We start from the raw sequence: 10,721 nt of genomic DNA, 5'->3' as shown, positions 1-10,721 counted from the left end.
GGACTTCAGCGGTCGATGCGCAGTTAGCAACGACTCAATCGTTGCCTATTTGGTCTCTGAAATCCAATTGTAGAGAAAATATACATACAGTACAACAACTCAGTCATTGCTTATTCCCTATTTTCTTGTGGATATATTCAACATGCTGGGATTGTGTGCCTTAACAATCCACAATATATATAAGTTGATTGATCCACTACTAATAGTCAGTGGTACTGTATATATTAATTAACAGAACAATAATGAACTGATATTATATGGAAATTTTAATTTATTCACACTTTTTATCATACATACCAAAAAAAAAAAGTTACATCCATCATTTTTGTGTTATGAATCGACATCTTAATGAAAAGTCGCATGAATGAATAGGTAGTTAGGAGGGTTAAACACAAATCATAAGATGGAAGGACACATTCAATCAGTCAATGGAAGGGGAGTAAATTAATTGGTGTGTGTGTGTGTGGGATATATGATGACAGATTGTGTCCCCCTTTTATCTGTGTGGTCACTCCCCATGGATTCTCTGCTGACAAGAAAGTTGATATCTGCTTATCCCAGTATGCCACGTAGTCTCCAGAGTCTCTCAGCCTTTACATCAAACAGTCATTATGAACAAATGAAAATACGCATCACTTTCCAAGCAAGCAAGAGAATATTAGAGCCACACCAAGAGTCCCAAGTGTGTGTCACTAATCAGTCTTTAAATTGTGCCTAAAACTTAACTTATTAACTAGTTAGGAAAATAGTGAGAATGAAATGAACACTCCACTCCCTATCCAACCCCCACCACAAGTTGGTCTTCCACTTGTTTGATTAATTAATATATATATTATTTGATCTCTCTGCAACTTGACAAGCCAATCTGCCACTTAGTCTTTGTATATGCTGGAAGATTATATATTCACCCTTTAAATTATAGTCAAATCTTCATAAAAAGAGAAGCAAACTTCTTGTCCGTGGAGAGAGAAAGAGTGAGTGAGAGATGACATTAGAAGCACTAGTGTTCCAACCCCAAGTCATAGGAGGAGGTGGATCTTGGAGCCATGGCTATGGTTTTGGAAAAGAGGAAGACAAAGAGTACACTCATGATCATATCCTCAACAATAATAATGTAGGGCAAGGTCTCAATGGGAGTTTGGAGTGTTCACCTAATTCTTTAATGGTACAAAGTGTGAACCACTTTGACACCAACAACTCTCCCACCCCTGAAAATTGCATCGGCTATAATGGGTCGACCTTTACCCGTGAATTCTCTCCAATGGAGGCTCCGACGGCCTCCATAGGCCGGAGAAAGAGACGGCGCACTAAGGGCATCAAGAACAAGGAAGAGTTGGAGACACAGAGGATGACCCACATTGCTGTTGAACGCAATAGAAGGAAGCTAATGAATGACTATCTTGCTGAGCTCCGCGCCATGATGCCTGCTTCCTATACTCAAAGAGTACGTACTCTTCCATATTTCTCGTCATAAATTTTCTTTTTTTACGAGACAGTTTAACATGTTATATCTATTAATAGATATTTAAATTATGAATAATAAATATTAGTAAGATAAAAACTCTATTTAAATGTATGATTAAAATTAACAGTTTAACAACATAACATATTTAATTCTTCTGAACATATATATATAGGGGGACCAAGCATCAATCATAGGAGGAGCCATTAATTTCGTGAAGGAGCTTGAGCTGCTTCTGCAATCTCTAGAGGCTTATAGACGAACCAAGCAACAACATTCGGACTGCAATTTGGCCTCGAATATCTTCTCTGACTTCTTCACCTTCCCTCAGTACTCGACTTGTTTTTCGACCAGCCATGGCCAGTACTTGTACAAAAAGTCATTAACGGCAGCTGATCATGAGAAGCGCTACTCGGCCACTGCAGATGTGGAAGTGACCATGGTGGAAAACCATGCCAACATTAAAGTGCTATTGAAAAGACTCCCAAGACATCAGCTCTTGAAGATGGTGCTTGGCTTCCACTCTCTGGGCCTTTTCATTCTTCACCTAACTGTCACAACTGTGGATAGCATGATCCTTTACTCTTTCAGTGTCAAGGTAATTAATTACTTCAAAAAAATTAATATAACATTTCTTTCAGGTTTTTAAGTTTAAATTATATCATTTAAAGACCAAAATTTGTTATCGAAATTTCAATGATAAGTACAATAATCAATATCAACATAGAAAATGAATTTCAATTTATAATTACCGCATGACATTTTTTTTATTAAAATAAAACTCATAATTATTAGTTGAATTGTTTATTTGAATTGATGAGACAGGTTGAAGAGAATTCTCAGGTCACCTCAATGAATGAGATTGCAGCTGATGTGTATGAAATGGTGGGTAGGATTCAAGAGGAAGCTCAGTTTTCAGCTCAATAACCCATGATGCGAATTTGTCAAGTAGTGTATTTGACAATATATATGCTTGCTGCTTTATGTAACTCGGTCAATGAAACAACTTAAGTTAGTTTATTGTGTTTTCCAAGAACTATGTGTAGTATGAAATGGCCTAAATTAAACTGTTACGAACCAAGTTGTTGGCCATATTTGTGCTTGCTTGCAAGAGGTCGATTCAAAACAACTAAAATTCGAGTTTAATGTTCTGAGATTGGGTTGTTAAGTAATCATTAATTTATATAATATAATTATATTATAAATACAAAAGCATATATACAACAATGATCTTATGTGCAACAAAAACAAGCCTGCTGCGAGCTAAATTCAATTAAACTCAAAGTCTTTATGTGCCTCAATTAAGTTGAGCTGACTCGTGATGACCAGCACATGAATCTAGCCTTGAAGAATAAAATATGCAACAATACACAATATTTAGGGTGGGGGTGAAGTCACTAAACAACTTGTACATCTTTGGCACATTGAGAGCAAGGTTTTGGTGAGATAAAAAGCCCAAAAGGTCATGACAAGAAAAGGTTTGGGACCCCATGTAGTGCAAGTTTGATTGCATAGGATTAAGAAAAGAAAATTAGGAAAGCAATTTCCGGATTTGGAAGCAATTTTTTTTTGAAGACTTTATGCACATTCACCTTAGAATTATGTCATATTAGGTTATGAACAAAGTACCTAATCTGTCCTATTTTATATTCCTAGCACTTGAAGATTTTGATCTTTTCTTTTCTTTTCTATTTGGTTGTTTCTTTTGGCCATAGTTATTCTAAAAGATAAAAGACATGACTTGAAAAGCCAACATCAAAGAGATTCAGGTTTCACCAGAAGTTCGTAGCAAGTACTTAGGGAGCTAGAGAGCTTATAAAGTTGAAAAGAGAAAGCAATAAAGTATAAAGCTACATATATGTGTGGTCAAGTACCGGCAAGGCTGCTCATGCAGCCTTGGAAGGTCCAAAGCATTCTACATGTTAATAATAAATACATGTGGCAAAGATATCTCATATAAATATATGCACCAAGTCACCAAGAATTTAGTATATTTACATCCATAAAGAGAACAATAATATGCAAATTGAAAGAATATTTTTGTCAGGACCAGATGAATTAGTATACAAATCAATAATTTGAAAATTGAAAGTATGTTACTCAACAAATTTGTAATGATGAAAGATGACCAAAGGTGCATCCCAACTTTGACATCCAAAAGTACCGTAAATTATTCATAGGAAACTTCTATACCATTCCAGTCCTTTAATTTTATCTTTTACAAACTAAACCCTTATGATTTTTACAATTTTAACTAAACTCGCTTCTATAAATATATAGCCGTAAATTTTTTTTCATGAATTCCAAGCGCCAAGTGTTCCGCATCCATTTCCGAGTGCTCGGCAGTTCATTTTTCCTTCTTCCTCGAGCGCTCGGCACTGATTTTTTGATTCCGTCCAAAATTTCAAAATTAAAACTACACATGCAGTCTCCACAAGTCCTATTGTATACCCTAAGAGAGTACGTATGAGATGAACTCGTATCCTATACCCTCAAAAACAGGCAAAGGAAGTATTGACGAGCGCTTGTTGCAGCACTCGGCTGTTATAAAGAAAATACTGTCGAGTGCTCGACACTAAATATATATAATAATAATAATAATAAAAGACGTGGCAGTTGTCAAAGGACTTCATTTAGAGAAAAAAGAATATCGAGAATTTTTATGAAAGCCTTTCATTTGCTTCTCTTCGATGGAAGTTTTATTTCCCATAATGTATCCTAATTTTTGGCCTAATTCTTCTGATGATCGATTCAATCTTTGAAAAATCATTAGCAACATAAATTAGTTATTTATTGAACTTAATCAATGAATTTTCTTTAAAATCAACATCAACTTTAAATTTTAAAAGACTTTTTTTAGTTCCCGAACACGAACAAGTAAGAATTGATTAAGAAGATCGAATAAAAATTTAAAAACTTTTATTCGATGCAGTTAGAAATTAAACTTGGAGATGGAAGTCTTCTTTCGTTTCTCAACGGTGAAGTAAGACTAAGCTCATGAGCTTATTATCCTAGGTCGGAACAAGAAAAAAACCCCCACAAAGTTTCAGTATATATATATATATATATATACAAAAATACTCTAGAGTTAACCAGTTAGTAAGATAATACGGTGCTAACCACCCTTTTCTGATTATTGGTCAACTTTATATATATATATATATATATATATATATATATATCAAAAGGATTAAACTCTAACTTTCGGATTAGTGATCAACTAATATAACTCATACAACCCATGTGTCTATTTTTTGTAAGAGGGAATCCTTCTCACTAGACCAGCCATATAATGGGCTGAAACCCATCATTATAAGTAACATGCCGGGTCCATACAAGTACTGGGTCCATAATAGGTTGAATCCTTTTCACTTGATCAGTTGTCCTTGACGGAGAACCTGGGCTTGAACCTAATTCAATAATCTTTTCTCTTTTGTCTTTTCCTTGCTTCTGTTTTCCTTAAGATTTAAGACAAAATTCAAGTGAATACACAAGCAACCAATTGAGTGTTTGTTATAGCTCAGCAGCCTCAGCTTATTATGCCGAACATACTGAAGAAATATAAGGGATCTACGTTTTCTAACACATGCCCTTTAAAATCGCAGACTAATAAATTGTAGAGCTGTGAGAATGAGCACTTAAAGAAAGAGTTGAAATTTTGTAAAAAGAAAGAAAGAAAAAGGGTTGAAATTTACGACCCACATGCCACCAGCGCAGGCCATGGAATTGACTTTGACGGCAATGTGTGAACCATACATATATTATTAACCATACAAATGATTCTCAAAGAAGCCTTGACAAAAAATACCATTGATCGAGCTATATATAGTCCATTTGCTTTTTGCTATATCATGTGAGTTTTGGTGTTTGCCAGGGCTATTCCTTATGCAGCTCTTACCTTGCTGCATTGGAAATGGACACCTGTTTATGTGACTGTATTCCACAGAAAATGTTACATTGAATTGTAGTGGGTACTGGACATAAAATGCTTAGCTCACTTGAGAACTATTCAAACACTAAATAATAAGTGTCTGCAATGTGCACTTACACTTATGCTTGTCAGCAGCTTACTTTTATTTTTATTTATGTTAAAGAATAAAAACAGAGAAAAGAATCCAAACAAGGATCGTCGAATGTTATCGGTATGTACCAGATGATAGTACAAAGCTGTATTAATAAATACAACTTCCTCAAACTTCAATCAATCAGTATCAACTTCACAATAATGAATCAAATTTTTGATAGATGGGATGGACTTCCCTAATCATATGCAGTGATTTATGTTATGGACTGATTTATGCAAAAGTTTAAACCAAGCTCAGGCATTGGACTAATATGCAGAAGCATTGCAAAAGCAAAGTTGAAGAATATAAGGGGTGAAAAAGAGAGAAGACAAATAAAAATGCGAATGTGCTCATATTGCAGCACTAACAGTCAGACAAAATTCTGTAGTAGAAAGTATATATTGTCTTCAAGACATTTACTTTAATATAGAAAAGCAAGTTCACCATCAGAAGCCATAGGACCACACTTGTTGTGGTCTATATGTTCTCTAACTCTTTCTTTTGAGAACCTGAAAAGTTTAAATTGCAGTACCAAAACCCTTATTTCAAGGAAAGCTTCATTAAAGGACCAGCTTCAGTCCACTAGACCAGCCTTTAAGTTTTATCATGCAGGTACAGCAGACGCCATGGATTCTTGTATTTGCTAGAATCTGACTTGAAACTTGAGGGATTAAAATCTCAAAGGGTAGCCAAATCTTCATAAGGGAAGGACTGAACTAAGACTCCTTCCATGTTTAGATGAGAAAAGCTTCCTGCTTGATGTAAAAGGCCTTTTCATTGATATTGACCCCATCTGCAGAGAAAGCCCAATTGAAGAACTTCTCACTAGCTTGGATAGGCTAGAATTTGCACTGTCCTGCTTGGAAACAAACCCCGAATTCGGATTCTTTACATGTACCAATTGGGAATTTGAACTTCCTTGTTCCGGAAGCACATTGGCCACAGCACGATATATTCTTGAAGCAGACGGCGAATCCATTGAAAATGACCTCCTCATTGGTTGTACATCTTGTTCAGCCACTCGTCGATTGTCAGCCAAATCACTCAATGCTCTAGGATCACAACTGCCTACAGCAATAGAATTGGGCAGAACCTTTCTTGGATTTTCAGCATTCCTTCCATCAATTCCAATTGCATAAACTCTATCATCATCTGTAACCCCAACCTCACTAGCCCCTCTTCCCACATGATGGTTTCCAACCCCTCCACCATTACTCTCCAAATTCTCTACCTGAATGCTATCCCTCGAACCTGAATCACTCAAAATAGGCTCCGGGACACTCACTTGAACACTACTAGCAATGTCACAAACAATTGGGGCACGGCAAAGTGGGCAATTTTTATGAGATCTCAACCAGGTATCTATACAAGGGATATGAAAGGCATGACTGCACTTGGGCAAAAGCCTAAGACTTTCATCTTCTTCAAACTCGCTCAGGCAAACTGAGCAGTCTGTCCCTTCAATCAAACCCTCATCCTTTTTATACTTGCAGACTGTTATAGACTCAATTACAGCTTGTGGGAGACCCACAGTGTGGATGTACCAAATGGGGTGGTCAAGCACAGGCCCGTGATCCTCATCAAGAAAATTTTCTCGGGTATCAAACAGAACTGGAGGATCCCTCCTCCTGGAATTGTTGTTGTTCTCACGCCAATAAGATCTTACAGTTAAGTAAACAAAAGTAAGAAGAAGACTAGCCCCAATCAAACAAGCCATGAGAATTATATTTGATCCGGTTAGATGCTTCTCGTTGTATGGAAGTTTGACATTAACCAAACCAGAAAATGGTGGTGGTGGTGGTGGTGGTGGTGGTGGCGGTGGTGGTGAAGGTGGTGGAGGTGGGTATGGTAAAATTGAAGGAGGCAAAATTATAAGATTCTTACAGACATTTGGGCAGGTTTTGAAACAAAGTGGGATACAGAAACCCTCTTTGTTTGCAACTGGGTTACAGTTGTCTTTGCAGAGAGTCTCCTCACTCAGATTGGCTGGGAGGAGCTTTCTGTGATCAAACCCCATTGAAAGAAACACAGCAAAGAACAGAGGAGGTTCAAAACAGGGAACAGAAATTCATACCTTGTTTATTATAGTGAGCCAGAAGAGACAGAGAGACCGACAGTCGACACAGAGAGAGAGAGAGAGAGAGTTACCTAAAGCACAAGAATTGAAACTCTTGCTTTGAGGATTAGATTTCCACCGCAGACTGAGCTTTGAATTGACTGCAATGGACACAACATGGGATTAGTTTTTCCACAACTTTTGTTTTTTTTTTTTTTGGACTGAAGTTTTTCCACAACTTGTTTGTTGCTTTCTTGGAGCATTTCGCTTTCAAAGAGACTTCGGCACTTACTTGGTAGTTTACTTTCCCTGTGTTCAGTAGAAAAGTCAACAAGACTTTTGTGGCTCATTCCGCGTAAACTGTAGCATGGAGTATCAACTGGGTTTTCTAGCTTTTTTCTTTTTCCTTAAGAAACCGAGGAGCGATATAAATGAAAAGCTATAAATTTTCGATAAGCTGAAATTTAGGAGCAAAGCAAATTATGCAAGTGAGAGTTATATTATCATGTATTAAAGAGTTGCATATTACTCTAACATTACCATTCATATATTCACCTCTTTCTAAGAAAGGTTGGGGAATTTCCAATTCAATACTTGTTAAAATTAGAAGTGTCAATTATTGAGAAATAAAGTATCGAGTCCCTCTGATCATCATATATGGAAAATTGGAAAGCAATCACTTTATATCTTTCATGCTATGAAAAATAATGAGCTTACATTATGTTAGTAACTTTCCTATCATTATTTAGAGCGAAAAACAAGAAACTTTTTTCCTATAATTATGTTGTGATTTCTTTCCTTTTTTTCTATAATAAAAGCATCACGCACATGCAAATGTGATCGGATGGGGAAGCCCTCGATCTCCTAGGTCTATCTATAGATTCTATACACATACGACGGTGCATGTGTAATATAATGAAAATTAGAATAAAGAAAAAAAAAATAGTAGAATGTGTGAGAGAGAATCAGAGAAAGTGGTGGGTAAAAATAGAAAAAAATGAGTTTATTGGTCTTGCAGAATTGTTATCTTTTTTTTTTTTTTTTTTTGAATTGAGTAGATCTATAAAAACTCATATGTAATGTACTTGTATAGTTACACTGGTGTAATTGAAAAAGACCTGAATATAAAAGCATGCTAAACTAAAAGAATGAAAAATTAAGAGTTAAATATAAAAATGGTGTATGAACTTTACACTTCATCTCAATTTGGTTTACTAACTATAAAAAATGTTAATTTGGTCTACGAACTTTTCGAGTTGACCAAAACAGTACAAATGTTAACTTTCATCGAAAAATTTAACGGAAACTGGTCATGTGCATAGCAAGTGAATACATTTTCATGTGACCAATTCAGTCCGTTCATCACATTTTTATGTGACCAATTCCGTTAATTTTGGATTGAAGTTAATGTTTGTACTGCTTTTGTACAACTTGAAAAATTCGTGGATCAAATTGATATTTTTTATAAATAGTAGACCAAATTAAGAATCAGTGTAAAATTTATGAACTATTTTTGTATTTAACAAAAAAAAAAAAAAAAAACAGATTGGCTTCCTTTGTTGTTGAGTCTGGTTCTAATATTTGTATTACTCAGGAGCTGTCGGATGCTGTTAATGAACATAGACTACCAGTTAGTTTTATACCTACCGTGAAGGTAATTCCTTTGCTGAATAGTTTGGCATCGTTGGGCCTTACTATGGGTTTGGACAGTGTTGTGGGATTGGCTTCCTAAGTTCCTAACTCTTTTGAGGACCAGAGTAGCGTCTCTAGGCCCACAATTATTTATGTCCGAGGTCTTGATCTTTTGGGCTTCATCCCATGGTACCAAACAAACAAAAAGAATAAATCCGTTTTTTAAAACAAAAATGGCCAAATAGCTAGAATGAAAAACAATCCGGGCTTATAAGAGGGACTTAATATAACAAATAAGTGAGGAATAACATATTCAAGAGTTTGATTGATTTCAATGAAATATTGATTTGACAATTGCATTAAATTCAACCATTAAATGTGTTGTTTCTCACTTATCCTCATATTTTGTTTTCTTAGAATGAAAAATAATTCATTAAAATCAACCAGCCATCGGCAAGAAAACTTAGAAAAGGGACAACTAAGTTCCTATCAATCCATATAACCGGGTCACTACAAGAAAGAGCCTTCGAAACACATATCAGGAATTATAAATAACAATTAAATAATTAAAATAAAAACATAATTAATTTTAAAGATTTTCAAAACAGAAAATACATATCTTGATAATCAAAGAAAAACTTCAACAAATTCTTTATTTGTTTTCACTTTCATCAATGAAGAGATTAGACTCCGCTGCATTAATGACGCATTAGATTTGAACATGTGCGATATCAACAGAGGAGGATTGAACTTTACTGAATCGGCGATGCATCAAATTTTAGCTTGTGCTGAGGAGGATCATATAGAAGAAGAAAAAAAAAAAAAAAGGAGAGAGAGAGAGAAGTCAGTCACGTGAAAGTAAGAGATGTAGAAATGTTAATAACTGTAAACAATAACAAATTGTCATTTCAGTTAATATTCATAATGACTGATTTTCTACTTAACCATCTAATATTAATTTGAAACTACTTTGGACTATTGCACAAAATCCAAAAATTCAAATATAATATCCGAGCTCCAATAGTGATGTTGCACCCTAAAGTAAGTAAAATGTCGGGGCTAAAGTAAAGCTCACTACCCCAGATTTGGGCTCGCAATTATAGCTCAATGTGACTTGGTGGCTCGCCTTGGTGCTAAGTTGCTAACAGACCCCTCAAATTAGGAGGGTCTTTTATGGGAAAAAGCACCTTACTTTAGGAGACGATGAAATATAATAAGTTAACCAGACCAAAAAAATATATATAATGAAGTTAACATACGTAACATCAGAATTGCACTAATAACTCGAGTTCCACAATCTCATATTCACATATTATGTTTGAGAGAAGTAATATTCCCACTCCCTCTCACAAGTGAACCCCCAACATGTCAACTGTTTGAATTAATTAAAGAAGGTGGATTTAAGCTAACAATCTACGTATTCTTAAAAAAAAACAAGCTAATAATTTGCGCAAAATTAAATTAAAAAGCTTAAGGTCCATTGATTTTTTTTATAAATAGTGGATCA

At 35.3% G+C, this 10,721-nt stretch overlaps 2 protein-coding genes across 3 annotated transcripts; one reads left to right on the top strand and one right to left on the bottom strand.

The window, feature by feature from the left end:
* The first annotated feature begins 985 nt into the window (after positions 1 to 985).
* Positions 986 to 2,485, top strand: LOC147284111 (transcription factor bHLH94-like). 2 transcript variants are annotated; one of them, XM_086244791.1, is made up of 3 exons: positions 986 to 1,444; positions 1,638 to 2,060; positions 2,288 to 2,485. In XM_086244791.1, exons 1-3 carry the CDS (start codon positions 986 to 988, stop codon positions 2,387 to 2,389), a joined length of 984 nt encoding a protein of 327 aa, XP_086100917.1. In that variant the 3' UTR covers positions 2,390 to 2,485. The 2 variants fall into 2 exon arrangements, with proteins under 2 accessions (XP_086100917.1, XP_086100916.1); XM_086244790.1 differs by having other exon boundaries at positions 2,258 to 2,485.
* Positions 2,486 to 5,879: 3,394 nt separating this feature from the next.
* LOC147284110 (RING-H2 finger protein ATL54-like) lies at positions 5,880 to 7,734 on the bottom strand. The gene has a single exon (XM_086243823.1). The coding sequence runs from the start codon at positions 7,541 to 7,543 to the stop codon at positions 6,224 to 6,226; it is 1,320 nt and encodes a 439-aa protein (XP_086099949.1). The 5' UTR covers positions 7,544 to 7,734; the 3' UTR covers positions 5,880 to 6,223.
* Between the last annotated feature and the right edge of the window lie 2,987 nt (positions 7,735 to 10,721).

This window comes from Dryas octopetala, chromosome 5, assembly GCF_963921425.1.
Source record: "Dryas octopetala chromosome 5, drDryOcto1.1, whole genome shotgun sequence".
NCBI classification, from domain to species: domain Eukaryota; kingdom Viridiplantae; phylum Streptophyta; class Magnoliopsida; order Rosales; family Rosaceae; genus Dryas; species Dryas octopetala.
This window is presented reverse-complemented; position numbering and strand designations above follow the sequence as displayed.

Coding starts and splice junctions, on each gene's coding strand:
- LOC147284111 (XM_086244790.1), top strand. CDS start 986: ATGACATTAGAAGCACTAGTGTTCCAACCCCAAGTCATAGGAGGAGGT. Junction 1,445..1,637: donor CTGCTTCCTATACTCAAAGA/GTACGTACTCTT, acceptor ATATATATATAG/GGGGACCAAGCATCAATCAT. Junction 2,061..2,257: donor TTTACTCTTTCAGTGTCAAG/GTAATTAATTAC, acceptor CATAATTATTAG/TTGAATTGTTTATTTGAATT.
- LOC147284110 (XM_086243823.1), bottom strand. CDS start 7,543: ATGGGGTTTGATCACAGAAAGCTCCTCCCAGCCAATCTGAGTGAGGAG.